This window comes from Lingula anatina, chromosome 4 (assembly GCF_051362555.1).
Source record: "Lingula anatina isolate TDL-2025a chromosome 4, LinAna3.0, whole genome shotgun sequence".
NCBI lineage: Eukaryota > Metazoa > Brachiopoda > Lingulata > Lingulida > Lingulidae > Lingula > Lingula anatina.
Window position 1 is genome coordinate 10,958,854 of NC_141770.1, and position 22,168 is coordinate 10,981,021.

A 22,168-nucleotide genomic window follows, 5' to 3' on the forward strand; every position below is an offset into this window, starting at 1 on the left:
CCGTATCCTTTTATTCGAATCATTTATAGGTTACAAAATATCTGCTTCCCTTGCCATTCCTCGGTGACTTTAAGTTTTGGCCCAACTATACATTTTTCGCGAAAATACATGTTTCTCAAGTCAATGTCGTGGTTTAACGATATATTTTACACACTCCTACATAATTTGCGTAACGATTATTTTTTGTTTCCAATAACTCGATAGCCTACCATCATTTACAGACAGGCATAGAATTCAACAGCATGGTGAACATTAGCTTTAAAGCTTTGTTAAACATTTCGCATTTTATACCCTGCACGCCAGTGACATGAGGCGATGTCCCATTTACTGGCCCCCGGGCATTTTTACTATGACTCGCCTTCAGACTACGAACACATTAATACCATATGCATTTTGACTATGACTATGACTTTTGACTAAATAAGAAGTAAAAGCAACAAGAGAAAGTGATGACTTATTTTTGTCTCACGCGTTAGAAGCTATGGTTATATGTTACAGCTGCTTGTTGAGCCAGTTTAAGCGCACTCCGCTACCCAGGCCATCTTCGCCAACCAGGTGTCCGGTTTCACAACAAAGCCTATTTTAAGAGGCATATAAAATCCAACACATAGACTGTGGATATATAGGTGTCATAATGCACTCCTCTGATTTTTCAAATCTTAAGATTCTAAAGCACTGGCTATAAAGATCACCATAATCCCTTAGTTTAAATATTTATTAAACAACTACGTGGCACTCTTTCCAAGTGATAAGTCAAAGATAAGATCAGCATATAACGCACATAGCGCGCCCCCTTGTGGTAGCCCACATGGTCTCGTGCAATATAGCGCCGAATGCTTGTGACTGCGAACTTCGAGCTCCGATGATTAATAGAGAATACAGCACAAAGAAGGCGAGTTTCGACATGCTACGAGTATTCAGAAAGACGTTATAACTTTCTTGAGTAAGTATGATAGTTTGTTGAGAGTTTAATGATCACGTTGCATAAAAGACAGCGGATGAAACTGGTTCTGTCGAAAGTTGGCCAATTCCACCTTCTACAAAATGGCCGCTCTACCCGCGGTGTCTTTGTTCGATGACACAAGTAAGTTCTAACACTCACAACTGAGCCAGGTTAGGAGATTATTACTTGATATTTTTATGAAGTATCGAGCATACAAAAGTAGATCTTTGCATGATGATTAGAGGCTTGGAGTACTGGGTTTCGATCGTGAAAGTTGTGTGAGTTTTATTCCAGTTTTGCGTCAATATTGCCAAAGAGTTAATGGGTTTGGTTAAGCGTGATAATGATACTTGTATAACACGCGTGACAAACGGCATATCAAAGTCCAATTTGGGGCTGGAATGACTGGCAACATTCTTTGATCGATGCGATTATTTAACTGTAAAGAGATTGAATTAACATGTTAGTGTATTTTATTGGTTGTTTTTTTTCTGTTGTTGTCTGGCTTCACAGGCTGCCTCCGCTCGGAGCGCCATCTTTAGGGATGGTAAATCTATAGAGATTGCGTGTGTGCATTATGTTTTATTGTGGCTCATTCCGTGGAACATTTTATTGAAGGAAAATTGAGTATTGGTATTTTAACCATCATTAGTCTTCCATAATGTGTATTTTCCAAGAAAATTAGATATATATGAAAGAGTCTACAATAGAAATTAATTATATTTTATCTGCAAGGTTGTAGGATTTGAAAAATAAAATGTTATTACTTTATGTTGTAATGTTTGCAAGCCAGCAAAATTTAAATATATTTTCAACAAAACCATCAACTTAATTTAAAGAGAAAAAAGTTTGTGTCATCAGTTATTCATCTGTTTCACAGATGTACACCAAATTGGCAAATGTTTTTGATAATTTTTTTTTTGTAAGTGACATGGGTATCGACATTAGTTCCTTCACAGTGACTGTGCCAAATGTATTGGTCAAAGTAAAACACCAAGTTGAAACTTCTGTATGTTGACTTATTTCTGGCATCCAGAATACCAAAGTATCAACACCAAGGATGAGAAAAATTTGGACTGTTGTTAATAATTCATTACTGATGCAATATATATTGTATAACAACAAAGGTCAACTTAAGTTTGAAATTTTTTTAGAAACCAGCATTTAGAAAAAGTACAGTGGTACAACTTATCTCAGTTCTCAGTTGGGAGGAGGAAATAAAGAAGACTTACATCTGATGGTGGCAGCATTTGTTTTTACTTTATATGCTGATTGTGTTTCGAACAGTTAAATAACAATATCACAACAGTAACATGAAAAAAAGTTACAATAGTAGATCAGCATCTGTGTTAACCATATTTATCCCATGAAAAAAAAATGACATTAACATTGACAAGGATGCACATGCTTTTTAGTGTTGAGATCTTCATGTAAGAACATTTTAAATATGTGAAATATATATACATACATACATACATACATATATACATACATACATACGTTTCCTGTAACATAATTTATTTACTTTCAATAAAAAAATTTCATTAAAAAAATATTACAGTTTCATCTTACATGGCATTATTACATACAGCCAAATAATACACACAGTTGAATATTTGAATAGAAGATCCTATAGAAATGCAAATTTGATAAATGTTGAATATATTTTTTAAGTTGTATCAGACCTACCCAACTACCAGACTCGGCACCGAATGATCCTGAATTCACTGGTATATCGGACCAAACTACCCGTTTTCAAAGTGTGTGTCAGTACACGCTTCGAAGTATCAGTCACGACACCACTCTTGCCTAGTACGTGATATGATAGTGATGATTCTCAGAGGGGTTGGAAAGTAGTGCATCTCATCTCAAAATTTGTTCCGTGGTATGATACTGTAAAATGCGTACTGACACACACCTTGAAAACGGGTAGTGTGGTCCGATCTACAGGTGAATTTGGGATCATTCTGTGCCGAGTCTGGTAGTTAGGTAGGCCTGTGTGTAACACCAAGCCGTTGTTACGTTTCTAGAGACTCACTACAATCTGTGTGATCTCTACCTTTATTCTGTACAATCCAGGTATTGGTGTCACTGGTCCACTTCTATCTGCTGACTATATGTTCTACTCTACACTACTTCTGACTACTTCATGTGAAGACACAAGACTCTAATATGACAGTATATTGCAAACTCTTCTCCTTATATACTAATACACAAGGACAATTACATTACAGTGATTCCTTAAGCAAGTCAGAGATATTGAAGCCAATTAACAGAATTAAGACATATTGCAGGAGACCTTTAACACAATTAGACCAAGGCTGATTTAAACTTTAACTAGAAGATGAAGCCATAAATGAAGTTGTTCAGTCCTGAAAACATCCTGCAGAACTTTAATGTAATTTTAACTTGGACATCTAAATACATTTATTATACACTGACATCTGACTTGATTTGTGTAGAAGTTTAATGTAATTTACTTAAATATTCACTTAATATAATTTTAGGACATCTAAATATAATTTAATTACATATAACTTGAACTAAAATAGGGATTTTCTGAAATTAAATTTGGCCATGAAATCACCTCTATGATACATCCCTGGGGCCCTTTTAAATATGTCCTCATATTTACCATGAAATCACCGTCACTATTTGGGAGTTTGCTTATAAGGCCAATATCTTGTACATAAATTGAATATTGAATGATAAGCATTGGTAAGGACATTATATTTAAAAGCAGTATGGAATAATGATAATACTAGTATGTATATTACAATACTTCACATTTTGAAGGAAAGATATTGAATAAATTTAGTTTTATGCAATATTATTTAAGCATTTAAGGGTGCATATAAGAAATAAAATATATGTATCATTACTATTACCATAATAACATGTAATATTACATTCATGAAGAATTGAAAAACAGTTATATAGCACATATCTATATTTACACATTACAAGCTAAGGTATACATTGCATTTAACATTTGTATGTATCAGTTCCATATGTCTAAATAAACTTCTCTACAAATATATACATGTACCAATACTGAAATGGTATAGTGGGAACCTCTTTGTCCAGCTATCCCTTGTAATTTATTGTAAATGCACAGCAACAATATCAATCAATTCAAGCATTTTGATATGTTTTGGATAAACTTTTTAACTTATTCTTATTTGTCTCCCATTTTGGAGATATTTACTCTGAGCCACTGTTGTGAGGAGTGATTGTCATTGGAGTTATGAAACCATGATGTTCTACAAAGAAGTGTGCTTCGTAAGGGTGTTGTAGTAACTTTTTGAGGTACCAGGCTACATGAGGCAAGACACTGATAGTTGAGGGCAATGGGCAATCTTCATTTGTTTTTACATTTGTAATGTGAATGTCGTCCCATTCTAAAAGAACTGTGGGCAAGACTATTTTTGGAACTTTCTAATCATAAATGGAAGAACTGATCTTTTATGCTTTTTATTTGGCAAGATCCTTTTGATTCTTTCCAGTTGTTGTGCCATGTTCTTACTGTTTCTATAAATTTCCTTTTTATTCTTCTAAACATTTATCTACATCTATGCCTTTGACATTGTGACAGATTGTAAAGAGGTTGAACTAATACACATGGTAACTGATTATGTAACCAATAATCTGTAGCAACCCTTACATTCTATTTTTCTTCTATAAGAACCCCATAATTTACCCGATGTACTGTATCAGCTTTCACTGGCATTAATGTTGCGAATATGGTGATGCCTATCAGTATATGCAGCAGCTTAAAAATTGTATGCTCTTGGGTCTGGGTTGACTGTGTCCTTTCCTTGCAAAAACATCCTTTGGTACCAGAAGAAAGTTGTGTGAAATAACAGAGTTTTGCCGCCTACATCGACATTGGTGCCTGCACCTTTGTGAGTATTTGTCGAAAGAAATGAAAGAAAAGAAAGGAATAGATGGTACCTTAGTTTGTTAATGCGTGGTTAGGTTACAGTCTTGGGGTTTGTACAACATGCAGTTTGTAACTTTAAGATTCTATCTAGTGTTTCTAATTCTTCTATCTGCCAATAATACTAGTAATTTCTCCTTCTCTGTACCTGCCCTATTCACTTATGTGTACAGATGTAGCTTCTACTTCTTTAACCTGACAACTGCTGGTCGTTTTTTCCTTACTTTGCCCTTGAAAGTTTTGGTATTGTGAAACTCTCTTTTTATCTGCTCTGGTACCATGTGTCGTAATGGCATTGACTTAAAGCTTACCTACACTAATTTCTACCAAGTTGTGTTCCAATGGATTCCCTTTTAACAAGGCTGAAATGTCTATTTGTGGTTGTTCCAAAATTTTGTTTGAATTGACCAATTGTTTATTACTGCGCACATACCCCTAGTGTTGTTTACTTGAACATACTCTAGCAAAATGATTTGTTTTGTGACATTTGTGACAAAATTGACCTTTTGCTGGACATTTGTGTTGAGCTAATGGTTCCCACTTACCACAGTTTCTGCAATAGTCTGGTTTGTTGCTGCGTGGTCCATTGTTTCTTTGTCTGGACTGGTTGGACTGTTGACGAGGTTGCTGAGTCTGTTGATACCTTGCTTGTTCATTATACGGCATTTGGGTCCTGCTGTTAGATTCTAGTTGTGCTGGTTGATTGATCTGCTGGGCTGGGTAGCTGAACTGCTGGGTTGGGTAGGTAAACTGCTGGGCTGGGTAACTGAATGGCTGGGCTGGTTGAATAAACTGCAGTGCTGGGTAAATATACTGCTGTGGTGGGTAACTAAACTGCTGCAGCGGTTGACTGAAAGGTTGTGGTTGTTGACTTAACTGCTGAGGGTGTTGACTGATCTGTTGTGGTTGTTGATTGAACTGCTGGAATTGGCTGGAGTAAATTTCCTATTGTTTCCTGATCCACTTTCTTGTCATTCAGGTTTGTGGACATTATTGCTGCTTCAGCTAATGCAGCTGCCTCTTCTAGTTCTTGTAGGGAGTTTGTCTGTTTTTGAATGACAAATTTCTTGATTTCTGGGAGCAATGATGGAATGATATACTGTGACATCTGATCTTCTGGTATGCGTGCTTGGTTGGCTAAAGTTCTTTTCCTTGTTATAAAGTCCAAAACTTTTTCATGAGGTGCCTGTACCATGTTCTGTAATGCTGCAATTTTGTCATAAGCGTGAGGATGAGGAGAGAATCTTGACTGGAATGCTCTCTGTAACTGTTCATAGTTTTCTTGAATGTCCTGTGACAATTGTTCATGCCACTCCTCTGCTACTCCATCTAAATAGAGAGGAAAATGATGCACCTTTTCTTGATCATTCCATTGTTTAGCTGTACAAAGTTTGTTATAGCGTGATATCCATCGTGCAGGATCTTCTTTTCCCGTAAATAGTTGTAGAGGGACTCCTAGTTGAATTTCTGGTTGTGCTCTTACTCTTGCTTCTTGCGGTTGGGGATCAACTCCTGGGTGGACTTGCTCTTGTTGATTCATGATATTTCTATTTCGAAGCTGTCTGATTATGTTGTTTTCTGGTACACTTGACATCTAGCGAGAGGTACTTTGGGGATCTTCAGGCTCCACCATGTAACACCAAGCCATTGTTACGTTTCTAGAGACTCACTACAATCTGTGTGATCTCTACCTTTATTCTGTACAATCCAGGTATTGGTGTCACTGGTCCACTTCTATCTGCTGACTATATGTTCTACTCTACACTACTTCTGACTACTTCATGTGAAGACACAAGACTCTAATATGACAGTATATTGCAAACTCTTCTCCTTATATACTAATACACAAGGACAATTACATTACAGTGATTCCTTAAGCAAGTCAGAGATATTGAAGCCAATTAACAGAATTAAGACATATTGCAGGAGACCTTTAACACAATTAGACCAAGGCTGATTTAAACTTTAACTAGAAGATGAAGCCATAAATGAAGTTGTTCAGTCCTGAAAACATCCTGCAGAACTTTAATGTAATTTTAACTTGGACATCTAAATACATTTATTATACACTGACATCTGACTTGATTTGTGTAGAAGTTTAATGTAATTTACTTAAATATTCACTTAATATAATTTTAGGACATCTAAATATAATTTAATTACATATAACTTGAACTAAAATAGGGATTTTCTGAAATTAAATTTGGCCATGAAATCACCTCTATGATATGTGTGTAAGATCAGGCCTGCTTCTGTCCAAAACTAAGTCTATGTAAAATAGGAATTTAAAGTCTTTCCAAAACTTTCAGGAGCTGAAAAAAGTCGGAATATTTTATAACCACTCTTATTTAACAACTTTTTATGCTGATTTTTTAAGACATAATGGCAGTGTAAATACTGCAGTTTATAATTAGATGAACAACCCACAAAATTATAATTAACATTTTTTTCTGGTGTCATCAGCAATTGATATAAGTAATTTATTTCTATGCCAAGTCCCAAATTAAATAACCCAATGCTGTCTCCACAACTTTATTATTTGCTCAACTTAATAGGGTATGACACAACTTTTGGTACCAAAATGTAGCATGAGCATTTATTATGTTCTTTTATCATCTTTTAGGTGCTTTTATAATCAACCCGCACTCACTCACAAGCTCCAGACCAAAATTATATGAAGAGTTATATGAATAATTAAATGAATACAATGCACATACTAATTTTTTTTCGGGATTCAGCAATTTTAAGTTTTAATGCCAAGATATACTGTCTTTTCAAACCATTAATCTAATCATTATGTATTGTCCTGTTTTTTAGTTCTAAGTTTGTAATTTTTACTGTCACAAGTTATTTACTTCAGTTTCTATACATTTCCACTACAAGACTGGCTCAGAAGTAAAAAAAAAAAAAAAAAAAAAAAAAAAAATTATAATTCTGTGAACAGTTTGGGGTGGTATACCTTATAATAATTGATCTAAAAGGAGAAATTGCTCAAATTTCTGTCATTTCTGTAAAATAAAAATTTTGCAATATAAAGGTGTAATGAATGTACATTGTATGACTCTGGGTTTCAAATTTTACAACCAATTTATTTTTCACTGGTATAAATCTTTAACTTCCACCAAAACAGCTGGAAATGACTTGTGGATAGCTTATGAAATAAAGAAAAGTTCCCTGTGGCATAATTGCAGGTCAGGACCTCCCCAAGCATACTGGTTTAGCTGTATCACTATAAGTTATTAGTAATGCTAGATGTGAAAGACCATAAAACCGATATTGCTTAGTTGGATTAGATAGCCAGCTATTAGGGTAAAGCAGCCAGAGAATAATCCTCCCCCCACCCCCACCCCGAATCTTGTGTGAAACAGGCTACAGAAATGTCATACTTCTAAGGACAAACGAATGAATGTTCACATAGAGCTAAGATTTATTTGTTCTCTGATTTATCTTATTATGAAGACGTAGTGAGACCTGTACACTTGCATTCACTCTTTCAATAAAATCAGAAAAAAATGTTGATCAAAAAATTAATTGAATGCAAATAAGTATAGAAAAATATAGCAAAATTTCTCCTTGTAATGCGCAAGGGGATGCAAAATTACAGCTCCAGAGGCTTTCCTTCAGGATAACCATACAGTTTCCACTATCCTCTGTTTGAAGCAACACCCAGAAAAGTAGTCTCCTGCAGAGAAAAGAGAGATTAACAGAGTCTTGATTTGGTCATTTAATACCAGTAATCTGTAAGAGACTATTTTCACTGGTCCTTACAGAAAGGGAGCCCGGTTATCACAGTCACCTGATACTTGGCTCCACTAACTGGAAACTGCATACAAAGTATATGCAGCAGCAAAAACATGAAGTGAAAAACAGCTTTCAAACTCGTGAAAAATGAGCCCTCAAACTTCAGGACTACATGGTCATTACACAGATACAGCCATCAGAAAAAAGTATTTAAAATTAGTCGGTGATTTAGGAGTTGGAAGCAAAGTAGGATGTCTTTGATTTACCTTGTGATAAACTTCTATATTCACAGTGAAGTTAATATTTTATTGTGACATTTTTGCCCTTCTTTGGCTTTTATTTATCTTCCTTTATTGTAGTTGTTGAGTATATGATGTTTGTCATAAAGTAAGAGGGCGTATAAAAGGAATTTCTTCAAAAAGTGGCATTGTTTTTAAGGTAAGAGTATTTCAAAAGAACAACTATTGTGGCCTGTTACTTATACTGTCTGGACTTCAGCACTGTCCTGGTCTGACCGTGAAGAAGTTATCATTACCACAAGTATACAGTTAATGCCATTATAATGCCATTATATATTATCAAGATAAAACCCAAATCTACACCACATATCTATATTAAAAACCCAAAGCTATATATATTGAACCCAAGGTATTTAGCATATTATTTTATGAAATCCCCTCTGCCATCTGAAGAAGCCAACTCTAACTTGAAGATAATGTTAGCATCCGCAATTCTAAAACCCTATTGAAAAAGTGAAAATAATTTTTTTAAAATAATATTTAATAAATTTGGTTATATGTTATATTATGTTTAAACTTGTTTAAAATGAGATTGCACCTTCCCGCTCCCCCCCCCCCACACCTCACATGAGGCATTTCATAACAAAAGTAACTAACAGCCCAATAGTTTTGATTATGAGATCTTTGAAATTTATCAAATATCTTCCAAATATTTACTCAAATTGTTCAAAGCACTGGGTAGATTTCATTGTGGTGATTATTAATGCCAAAGTAGAATGCATAAACCATAACCCAATAAGTGATCGATAATGCAACATATTGAAAATATTGAGTTTTCATCATTGATCTCAGAACTATTGGGATCTTGTTTGTGGTCTGGTCAATAATTAACTGGTGTAACCTAAAATAGCTGATGAATTATTTAGTAAAGATGGATTACAGGATGTTATGTTCAAATATATTTCAACATTTGTCTGATCCAGAGTTGTGAGATCTGAGTAAAGTTATCAAATGGATTAAGGGCACATAGTGTGCATTACAACTTTATATTTAAAAAAAGGAAAGAAGTGATGACTTCTTGAAATGGCAGCAATTTATAACCAAGGTATACCACACCTATAACCAAGTTATTCTTTATCTAAAACTGTTGAAAAAATTGTGTACTATCAACCCAATTTTGAGTTCTTCATTCAGAAGTACACAAGTTGTTTTGTCAACAGTTTTAAGTTTAATTAGTCCATTAATTTTATTCATTTATTTTTTTAATTACAGGTGTAATGCAGTGACAGTGCCATGTTAACAACTGATGTAAACTTATATGGAATATTTGCAGCCTAGATAGAACAACAAACAGGGTAAATATTCTGGGTTTATCTAAGATTGATCTTTGCTTTCTCGGCATGGTTACAGTTTGTTGAGGCAAAGTACCTTTGCCAAATCAAATTTGAGAAGCAAAAAGAAAACATATTGGCGAGATTTTTTTTTTTAATGTTGCCTCAAGCATGTGGTAGATATGAGGTGCCGACTTGGGTTCTGTTCTTACAGAGGTGTTTGCTCATACCAACCTTTATTTAGCTCCTCCCAGGGCAGCTTGTTCACTTATCCTCTTGTTCAAGTCTTCCCCTCACCCCAGCATGTCTGCAGGTACGCACACACATGCGGACGTGCGCACACACGCAAACACACACTGTCTGCCTCTTTATTATTCAGTTTTGTTTTTATCTTTCATTGTTTATTATGTTCTATTTTGTTGTGAGCGAATATTTTTTTATAAACTTTAAACTGATAATTTTGCAAAGCTTTACAGGGATTTGCTAGACATTGACTGATGTAATAAATCCTTTCAGAATTTTTGTTCTATGCAGAATTATCTGTAAGAATCACCCGAGACTGATCTTGCTTTGCATAATGATTTTATACATAGATATCAGTGTGATAAAGTGTTCATGATTTGATTATAAAAGCCACACGTGTTTTTATTCTTTCACTGGCATTTAGGTATTCATGGTCATATGCTTTGCATAAAAATTAATTACATTCAATGATAAGAATTTTTGTTGTATATTCAGATCACAATGGCAGAAGACGGCTTGAGTCCTGACGTGTTGGATTCTCCTAATACCGGCGACATGCCAAAAAGAGGCCTGAGAAATCGAGTGTGTAAAATATGCAAGTTCACCACAAGTGATCCCAGGGAATTTTCTCACCACCAGATATCAGCCCATGATGAAGGAGCAGTGGAACACCTCAAACAGTTTACTCAGCAGGGGCGAAAGAACCCTATCTCCTCCAGATCATCTCCACGCAACTCCACAGAAAACGTATTTGAATCGGCTAATGGCGATAACTCGTGTGACATAATCGGGGATGTTCTTGAGGAGGAAGGTTTTGATGACTTAGAAGAGGGGGCATACATGCGTGTTAGCGGTGGACACACAAGAACTTACAGGTGCTCTCACTGTACTCTTACGACCACCAACGCAACAGAGTTTCTCCATCACCAAGTAGAAGAACATGAAGCAGACTTTCAGATATACGAGTGCCCTGTCTGTAACTATGCAACTAAGTACAAACAAAAGCTTGGCAGACATGTGAAAGTACATTCACCGGCTGCGAGCAGACCTGGATCGGCACCAAAGATTAAAAGTGTGCAAGTAGACTCCACTTCTGATGAAGGTTATACTGAAGTTTATGAAAATGGAGATCCAAATGGCAATGTTGATGACTACAATAAATCTGCAGAGAATGATGGCAAAAATACACTGTTAAATGTTAATGGAGTTAAGTCACAAGTTGATGCCAAGGGGGCTTCAAGTAGGAAAAACATCACGGAATCAACAATTGGACAAGCTCGGGGTACAGCTCAAGATGGCACAAATGGTCTTGGCAGTGGTGATGAGGTGGATTCAGAAGAGGAGGTCATTGAAGTTGACCTTGATGATATTGAAGATGAAGATGAGGAATTTGATAGTGAAGATGATGAGGACATGAGCTTGGAGGATTATTCCACAAGCATGGAATCAGCCACAGTGATTGACATGCAGTCAAATCTGCCAGTCAAAAAGAGGGTTGCTGTGGAAAAATGGAAGTATTTTCCAATACAGTTAGAGAAAGGGAGAAAGTTTGCCTGCACAGCTTGTGGGAAGGCCTATTCATGGAAGAAGTCTGTCAACAAACACTGGAAGGACAAGCATGCCAAAATAACAAAGCCTGAAAACTTGCCCACTCTAAAAATCCCTTCACTCACTATCAAAGATAAGACTCAGCCAGTAAAGTTTGTTCATCCTGCTGTAGATAAAAACAAGTTTCTACCAGTTCAGGAAGTAAAGCCTACAAAAGCAGTAACAGCTGCCACTGTAACTCTTAACCAAGGAAACCAAAATGGACAGGGGTCAGCGATCAGCTCTCCCTTAGATCAGACATCGCAGACCAAGGCTGTGCTAGAGGTATCAACACCTAGAGTCAATGTCCACGACAAAATGTCTTCCACAAAGGTGTCTCAGGAGTCTCCTCCACCTGCTAGCAAATTACAAACCTCTAGCATCACCTTCCAAGCAGTTAACCAGCCTGCAGCTACCACTGCCATGCCAGCAGTGTCTTACTCATCACAGCCAGTCAGCCAGTTAACACCCATTCATAGGAAACTTGCCGCTCCGTCTGAAATCCAACCCCCCAGTAGTATGGAACACCTCATGAAGTTGATTCCACCACCCTCAAACAGTCAGGGCTTGAATTCCAGACCCTCCAGTCAGGGTTCCATTGAAGGACGTGGAGGAATACTGACCCCACCTAATTCCTTCTCAAGACCATCTAGTCAAGGATCTGTGCCAGAAAACCCATTCCGTGAACAGTCACCATCTTTGAACTCAAGCAATATGCAGGTTAATAATGATGGTGCCTTAGATCTCTCAGTCAGGTCAACCCCCCAAAATCAGCCTCCTGTGAAATCTGTACCCCAGTCTGCACCGATAATACCTGCGTACACTGCACAACCACAGGATGAACCGTTAGATTTCTCTGTGAAACCATCCCCAAAGGTGTCAGCGCCGTCACAACAACAAACTCAGAACCTATCTAGTGACGTGTCCACTGGGCGATCGTGGACATTACGGTGCAAGCAGTGCCAGAAAAACTTCATGACCGAAGAACAGTTCAATAAACATTTTCATGAAATTCATGTGCCTAACCTCATGGCCCCTATACAAAACCTGCCAGTCAAGTCTCCAGAAAACCAAGCTACTACGACCAGCAAGCCAGTGGTGAATGCACCCATTTTTAAATGTAATGTCTGTGGCATAAGGTACCCAACCAATAGAGGGCTCTCCAGGCATATGTATGAATCGCACCCAAACATCCCACCCCAACACTACCAATCACAGAATGCAGCAAACCAGATATATAGATGTAATCAATGTAATTATGCCACCAAGTGGTCAACAGAGTTGGAAAATCATAAGAAGAAGCACATTCAGTCCACACGTAACAAGTGCCCATCTTGTGGTTTTTCCTGCCCCCAGAAGGCTGACCTTCGAAATCACATTCAGCGTTATCACCCTTGGATGATACCAAAGATCAGGTTCCCTCAGACCGAAAATCAGAGTGGTAATTTAAATGTGCCATCTGGACAAACCTGGAGTTCTCAGTACACTTGGAATAGGGCAGCACACAGTCAGTCCACATTCCCACTGCAACAAGCACCACCATCCTACCAATCATCTGCACCCACTCAAGTAACATCTAAATCCAGTGTTGAAGTAATCACAATAGATGATGACCAGGGCGAGAGTGAGATCCCCAGTGAAGAAGATGGTATATCAAAGATACAGATTGCCAGTGTCCAATCTCTGAGCAACTTTAATTTTGAGAGCCAGGGTTTCACAGCTGAACAAAGTTACTCAGATCAAAGTACTGATGAAATGATGCAGGTCCAGTCACAGGATGGTGCCACTGTGGACATTGTTGTGCACAAGTGCCCCTTGTGTGAATTCCGTGCAAGATGGCCGTCAGAGATAACACAGCACATGAAGAACCATTCTGATGAGAAGCCGTACCAGTGCCCCCGCTGTAGCCACTTTTCTAAGTGGAAGTGGGACATCGTGAAGCACATGAAGAAGTGTGGGGATGGCAGTGGCACTATTCATGATGTCGTGGACAACACGCTGGGTTCCACAGGTGAGGTAGCAAACACAAATCCAAGCCACATATCAAATACTAAAAGCCCCAGTCGATCAAGACCAACAGTTCAGCAATTACTTGCAGCCCGCAAGACTCAAGCTCTCAGTGGTGGCCCACCCAATGTGACAGTCCTGCCCTCAGGGTCTGTCTCTAGCCCGGCTGGAACATATGTTCACACGCAGGGAGTGACAACAGAGGTGACAGCCTCCAACGCACTTGCTATGAAGCAAGCTATGATCTCCCAGGCCACAGTGGCTGCTGCTCAGCCTGTGCTTCAAGGAGGGCAAATGATACTTGTGTCACCAGATCAATATGGGAAGCTGCCCATACCTAGAATAACTTCTCCACCAGGAACTAAGACACCTCCAAAGGCCTCACTCAAGTCGGTTCCGCCAAAATCCCCTAAATTCACCAGTAAGTATTTTGATTACATAAAGAACAAGGTTAACTTAAAAATCAGCTGCTGTGAACTTTTTTTTTTTTTTTTGACTAAGACATTGGACATTTGCCTTTAGGCTGAGTGCTGAAATTTGATTAGTAATATTTAGTTTTGATAAAGTATAACGTAAGCCATGGAAAAATAATATAAATTTTAACTCTATATTTGCCTATGTAAAAAAAGCTTGGAAAATGTTTTATATTTCTGAAACATTTGATTTTGCAGTACCTTTTCCACTTTTTAAACTTAGGTTTGATTTTTTTGAAGTTAAAACAGATCACGAAAATGATTTTAGTGCCATAATGTATAGTACGATATATTTGGTGATGATTTCAATTCATTTTTTTTTCAATTACCAGGTCTGAATATTGGAGGTCAGCACCATTGCCTTCACTGTCCATTCATAGCATCGTGCCCTTCTGAACTGAAGAAGCATGCCTACATCCATTCAGATGAGTACCCCTACAAGTGTTCTTGTGGACAGGGATTCAAATGGAGAATTGACCTCAAGGAACATGCTGACAGCCTGCTTCACCGCCCTTTACCCAGAAAGACCCAGACTGATGTAACAGAAAAGCCTTCCAGTGAATCTTGGACCCTTTCCTCAGTATCAAACCGTCCTCCACCTCCACCCTACCCAGAGGCTATACAGGCTAAGAATGCACCAGATGTAGGGTTCCAGCATGATGTACAGGGAATAAAGGATGCTTTACCCACATACAGGTGCAGTGAATGCCAATATGTCACCTATAAGAAGCACTTGTTGGAGGCACATGCTAAGATTCACAAGCAACCTGGGAGGCCAACAGGGGGGAAATTTAAATGCAAGCGCTGTGACTTCCAGGCCCAAGACTTGTCCTCCTTTCTTCAGCATCGAATAACACACTCTTCCCTTTCAACTGGAAACAGCCCTATCAAACCATTATCTGCAACAGGCCAAATCAGTAAGATGGTCACCAGCCAGGGGCAGACCTTGAAAGTCACAGACACCCAGACCTCATCAGCCGGGACTGCAGTTACCTTCAAAATGGAGAAGAAACATCGCCGTAAGCCTCTGACTGTTTACAAGTGCCCCAAATGCCCATACAAATGCTTTAAGAGATCTGGATTAGAACTTCATGAAGCAATGCATGAACCGAGAGGGGAAGATGCATTTGTTTGTGACTACTGTGACTATAATGTGTATAGCATGAGTCTTCTGTCCCAACACATGAAACTTCATGGTGAATTTGCCAAGAATAAAGTTACTCAGCCTCAGCCAAGTCAGGTGCAAAATGCCCAAATTTCATTGCTGCCTCCACAGCCTATTTCTAGTCAAAGCACTTTTGTGTCCCCACAAGTACCTGGTCAGGCTGTCTTCCCAGGGCCCATGAATCCCCAGGAGAGTACAGTTCAGTCCAGCTTGGGACCTGCAGTGTTTCCTCAGGCACAACAGCCTTACATGGAGACCTCCACTACTGACTTTATTTCCAGCAGTCAACACCAGCAAAACAGTTCAGCAGGGGTTACACTGCAGCAGCAGCAACAGCAGCAACAACAGCAGCCAAGTTCCACCGATGGTGCGGTGTCAGGAATGTACTGGACTTTTGTGCCATATTCACAGAACACTTCCACTGCAGCAGCTACCACAAACGTCTCCATGGCTCCCAGCTCCAGTGTTGTTGTGGCACCTAGCACTAATGTTGGCGTGACAACAGATATTCCAAGAGCAATTGTGGTGCCATCTACACCTTCCAGTGCAAGCAAGGTCAAGTCCTTCAGAATGATGACCCAGGATGAACCCAAGGTCAGAAAGGTTAGGGTTATAGGTGAAATAAGCAAGTACCAGTGCCCCAGATGCCCTTATGTCACCAAAAACAAAGGGAATTTTGACAAACATGTGCCCATGCACTACAAACGCTTGCGTTTTGTTTGTGAATGGTGTGACCTCAATACTAATCGCCTGAATCTCCTGTACAGACATGCCCTTATTGTTCACCCAAGAGAGGCACACGCTGTAGAGAAGAAGGAATTTTTCAGACGAGTGAAACTGAAGTCTACGCGTAAGTTCAAGATGTATAAAATGGAGAATGAGAAGATGGTAGCCCATGATGTGAACAAGATCAGCTCTTCCTCTTCTGCAACACCCGTCTCTTCTACTACTGCTCTTGGTTCAGCTGGGGTGAGCATCTCAGCTGCTCAAGCCACTGCTGCTGTTCAGGCAGTGCAGTCAACACCCTTAAGCACCCTTAAAACACCCTTAAGCAGTGGGACCTCAAAGCTTGCACAAGAATACACACCAGTTACCACCATGGTGCAACAAACTAGACAGAAACTTCAAGGACCAAGCATGGTACCTCAGAACAACACCCTGGGTATGGAAAAGGGCATGACTTTTCATAAGAAGAGAAAATTCCGTTGCAACAAGTGTAATTACATCACAGACAACCTCTTTAACATCAGGCGCCATGTCCAGAAGCATGGCAAGGGCTACAGATATCAGTGCAAGTTTTGTGATTACAGTTTGGATCGACTTAATTTGCTGTGTAACCATGTCAAGCTTGTCCATGGCGTAGAGAATCCAAAACTGAGTGAGTCATACACTGTAAATCCAGAGGCCATCAATATGTACAGACCTCGCATTAAGCTTCCTTCAGTGTCACGTGTGAAGGTGCCTCCCACGAAACCTGGCAAATATAGGCCAATTCTCCCTGCTCCAAGTGCCCCTCAGATAATTGGCACTGCTACAGTTATTACCACACAGACCCATAGTTTAAATTTAGGGCCAACTCGACCTGTGGAAAAACAAGCATCAGATGGCAGCACAGGAAACCAAGGTAAACAGTCTGTGCCAATTGTTGAGCCCGTGCAGATCAAGATGGAAGAGGAAACTGATGAAATGTATGGTCAGCCCCCACCACTGACCATTGAACTGCCAGTTGTTGAGAATGATATGGCAGCTGATACTCCTCTGAGTCCACCAGTCATAGCAGCACAAACTCCACAGGATTCAGTAATGGGCATTGAAACACCCTTTGGTTCCTTAGGCCCAACTTCCACAGCAGGTGTTCAGCACACCACTATCAACAAGGCCCCATCCTTTGCTGCTAAGCTAACGGATATAAAATCGGGACATGGAATAGAAGCAGAGAAAATGAATGAACAGTCCCAAGCTACAGGAAGAGTTCATAAACCTGGGCCTGTGAACGAAGCCATGGCCAAGCACCAGTGCCCCAAATGCCCCTATGTAAATAAGCACAAAGATTCGCTTCTAAAACATATTGAAATGCATGAGTACAAGGGCAGGTATAAGTGCCAGTACTGCGATTATAGTCTCGATAGACTTAACCTTCTCTACCAGCATCTGCTTGTGCATGGGAACACAGACAGTGGGTATGCACACAAGAGAAAACGGCAGAGAAAAGCAGTTGTGGCACAACCATTGTTACAGAGATCGAATAAGGGCAGGAGAAAAGTAAGAGCACTGAGACGAAATGAGCAACCCAGTCCAGTTAAAATTGAACCCAAAGAACCAGTGTCTTCTGCTTCTGCTGTCGGCGATTCTGTGGAAAATGAGCAAAATGCCAATGAATCTGGTGACGCCAAGCAAAAAACATTCAAGGAGTTCACAAGGGATCTCCTCAATAGACCGACAGTTGAAAATGTAACCCTGAAAAGTGGGAAATCTTGGCGACACAGTTTTATTCAAGAGGCTGAGTTTTTCAAGACTGGATCCCATATACGTGTCAGGTATAGGTGCCCCAAGTGTCCATTTGCCACCTTGTGTAAGAAGCTCATGCTGAAACACAGACACCATCACATATGCAAAGCCAAGTATGTGTGTGAAATCTGCGGGTATGCTGCTAAAAAACCGACCCATCTTCAAAAACACAAACGCCTTCATGAAGATAACCCAGATTTTCAATCCAGAGAAAGCACACCAATGAGCAACAGCGCTAGAGAAAGCACCCCGCTCAGCGGCACTGAGAGCTTCCAGGACAGTAAACCCAAGAGTCAAGTGAATGAGTTGGGAAACGATGATGATAAGCCAGCGAGCCGCATTGATTATGAAGTGAATGAGAACAATTTTGAAAGCACTACAGATATGTATAATAGTAATCAAGATACGTCTGCTGCTGTGCAAAACCCAACAAAGACATATGGCTTAAAGCAACGCACATACAAATGTCGCCAGTGCCCATTCAGCAGTAACTCCAGCTTTGAGTTCCGTAAGCATGCCCATTTTCATGGCGCCATGATGAGGTATCTTTGTGACTACTGTTCCTACAGCGTTGAGCGATTTAATCTGATGTTCCAGCATAGAAAAATGCACATAAATGAGCCGAACTTTGATCCCAGCCCCCCTCCTGATTTTCTGTTGAATCCTCAGATGAGTTTCATGCAATCCCCAGCAAAGAAGAAAAGACGGACTGGACCCCAAATACCGGGTGGTCCTTTTCGTAGTTTGAAAAATGAATTTTTAGAAAATAACCCCGAAGTTGGGGGATCCGACTCCTCAAACGCCCTACAAGAGGACACCGCCCAAAAGAATTATCCTGCAAATGAAAATGAAAGCAAGCTGCCCGAACAAGCGCCAAAGAGGCGAAGGAAGAAGAAGCGGTTTGGCCTGGGACTCGGGCTTGGCCAGCGTGTTGGAGCTGCACACAAGTTCCAGTGCTCAAACTGTCCATACAAGAGCCACTACCCAAGGATATTTCGGACTCACATCAGCATGCACGGATCAAACCAGAGGTATAAATGCGACTACTGTGACTGGAGCGCTCACCGTCTGAACTTCGTCATGAACCACCGAAAAGTTCACAGAATTCTGCCAACGTTTGTCCAATCACCAAGCCTAGCGGTGTTTGTGAACACTAACGCAAACACAAATGAGGGGACCGTCGCATCCAAAGCAAGGGATTGGACTCAAACATCTGTGGAACAGTGGTCGGCGCCGCCACCGCTACCGCCACCGCAGCCTTCAACAGGCCCATCAACAGCTGCCGCAAAGCCTAGAGATACAGTATTCAAGTCTGGGCTATATCCTTGTCAACTGTGCCCCTTTTCTTGCGACAACGTCCAAAAGATGTATAGGCACAGAATCCTACACAGCAAACCTGGTAGATTTAATTGTAACAAGTGTAGTTATAGTGTAGGGCGCCGCAATTTGCTGTACCAGCACCAGAGACTTCACCAAGCGGCAGAGGTAGGCAGCTTGCCGGCCTTGAAGCAACGGAAACCTTGGAAGCGTTTACGCTGCCAACACTGCCCTTATCACACACACAGCCGCTTTTTGTTAGACAACCATCAAAAGAACCACACCTCTGTTGGCAAGTACAAGTGCAACCACTGTGGCTATAGCGTAGACCGATTAAACCTGTTGCACCAGCACCAGAAATTGCACAGAAAACCAGTCTCTGAGGAACAACAACAACAACAACAACAACAGCCTAATACCGATTCTGGGGCCCAGTCGCCAGCTGTGGTAAAGTCTGAATTCATTCAGAGCGCACCGGAAGCTCAGACCAAAATTTTAGTATCGTCAGTGGCACCGCGCGTAGGAAAACACACAGCAAGGAAGTCAATGAAGCAGTCTTCCGGATATCTTCGACCCGCAATGACCGGCTATCCAACTCATACTCGTCGGCCGTATAAGTGCAACAGGTGCCCATATTCTACAACCAATAAAAACAACCATGAAGTGCATGCCTCTATGCACGGCGTCAACAACAAGTACGGTTGCCCTTACTGCGATTTCTCCTGTCACAAAATGTACTTCATGACCGTTCACATTCGTCTGCATTTTCCAAATGGGCAACTCAGTGACGATACCATAAGACGCATGGCACAGTGCTCCAAAAGTAAGCCAGTTGTTCAGCTGACGAAGATGGGGATGTCCACCCCTACGGTCAAAGTGCCAGCTGGGGAACAGGTACACGGCGTCGTCCCGTTTGGCGCCTTGGATGAGCAACATGGTTCATTGCAGCAGACCATGGTAATCTCCCCGGAACCGGCACGTGAACCTCTCAGGAATGACGATGGTAAATTCGTCTGCCAATACTGCGACAGGTTGTTTGAAGAAAAAGACGCCGTGCTGCGACATGAAAAACAACATTTGATTGGCTATCAGTGATTGGCTTATTGACATCTGAAACGCCGTCTGAATCGCTTTTTCAGTCGTAATTTTTGGCGAAGTCTAGGGATGTGCCTTCCATACATTTCATGCTCTCCTAGCGATATATTTTATACGGCCAGTAGATTTTTTTGCTCAGTACACTGCGATTCTGCCTTGGCTTTTAGTTGCAAAAGCGGTGCTAATTCTGCTTCTACTTGCATTGCCGTTTTTAATCACAGGAGTTGCCAAAGTAACAAGCTCTGTGTATGCCACGTCAATAAAATAACAGTAGGAAAGACGATGTGCATTTAAAACACAGATACAACTCGATTTACGTGGGTGGGGTTTCACATTAGCAACTCCGTTGTTTTTTGTAGGGGATTTTAGTAACTGTACATTGAACAAATAATTTGTAATCTCATGTTTCTATAATGAATTATAATATTACATTGATTTCTATATATGATTATTATAATCTTTAATCGAACAAGTCGAGCGATATACAATCGTTATGTAGCTGATATTTATTTTAGTATTGTATCCCATGTAGAATTATTGGTTTATTTTAAATATTTTAGTGTATCATATGCATAAAGCGTTATATACCGCATAATGAATAGCGTTAGATAGCAACGGACATTGGGTAAGTTGATGGTCAGTGACATAGCAATGAGGGCTGACCGGAAGCAATCCTCTGGACTGTCCCGTTTCTCATACTTCAAACGCCTAAGCTACGCCGGTAAGGATCTACCAAAGCGTGCTTTGCGCCAGAAATTACGTTGCTTGGATATCGAAATTGGTAGCACAGTGCATGTATCATGTACGTCATCTTTGAAAAATTGGAATAGCAATAACCGTTTTGTTTGCAAGAAATATAAGTAATAGAAAAACGACCTTAAAAATCAGCATTCCATTTTGCGTGTGAATCCATTCCTTGTATCTGAAGTCAACCGATCCCCAGCGTTATGCACAGTTAAGTTTAAGGATTAACTTTGCATCATTCTTAGTAGATAAAGGCAAAAAACATTTGAAATCTAGTTGATCATAAGCAGTAATTAGTACAGACTCACGCGATGTCTTATGGCGAAGTTTTTAGAAGTAACAGGTAAATTTGAAAAGTTCATGAACGTCATTATCTTAAAATCGTATACATAACTGATGATATTGACCACAATAAATGTAGACACAACCGATTATCTCGCCACAAATGTATATTACTATGCAATGAAATAAAATTATGTTACAAACTTTTGTTTTTAGCTTTGGAAATACTGCAAGACATCTCACATTTTTAATTACAAATTGTATTAAAAATTATTAAACATTGAGCCCACTACGCATGAATGCATGCATGAATAACCGTCCAAACACAAAGTACCCGGAAAACATCTGACAACTACCTCAAAGCTCATGACTTATACAATTAAACCTAACAAACATACAAACACATCCAACGTGAGCAGAAAGTACAGAGTATTTTTACAAATAAATATAATACGTATACATGTACAATCAGCGTAACAAAAACAAATCCATTATTATACTCAAGTTGGTGGAGTCGTTATGGCCTAAATACATGCTAATAAAACGGTAACAA

The 22,168-nt window shown here is 39.7% G+C and overlaps 1 protein-coding gene across 2 annotated transcripts; it reads left to right on the forward strand.

Moving 5' to 3' along the window:
- Positions 1–764: 764 nt before the first annotated feature.
- Positions 765–21,818, forward strand: LOC106179192 (uncharacterized). Of its 2 annotated transcripts, none has more exons than XM_013562726.3 (4): positions 765–943; positions 10,136–10,218; positions 10,933–14,452; positions 14,837–21,818. In XM_013562726.3, exons 3-4 carry the CDS (start codon positions 10,939–10,941, stop codon positions 20,587–20,589), a joined length of 9,267 nt encoding a protein of 3,088 aa, XP_013418180.2. In that variant the 5' UTR covers positions 765–943; positions 10,136–10,218; positions 10,933–10,938; the 3' UTR covers positions 20,590–21,818. The 2 variants fall into 2 exon arrangements, with proteins under 2 accessions (XP_013418180.2, XP_086866565.1); XM_087010439.1 differs by lacking the exon at positions 765–943 and adding an exon at positions 1,066–1,084.
- Positions 21,819–22,168: the final 350 nt, after the last annotated feature.

Bases quoted from the DNA above. Each gene is read 5' to 3' on its own strand.
- LOC106179192 (XM_013562726.3), top strand. From the start codon at position 10,939: ATGGCAGAAGACGGCTTGAGTCCTGACGTGTTGGATTCTCCTAATACC. The intron at 14,453-14,836 runs GTAAGTATTTTG...TTCAATTACCAG, and splicing joins AAAATCCCCTAAATTCACCA to GTCTGAATATTGGAGGTCAG.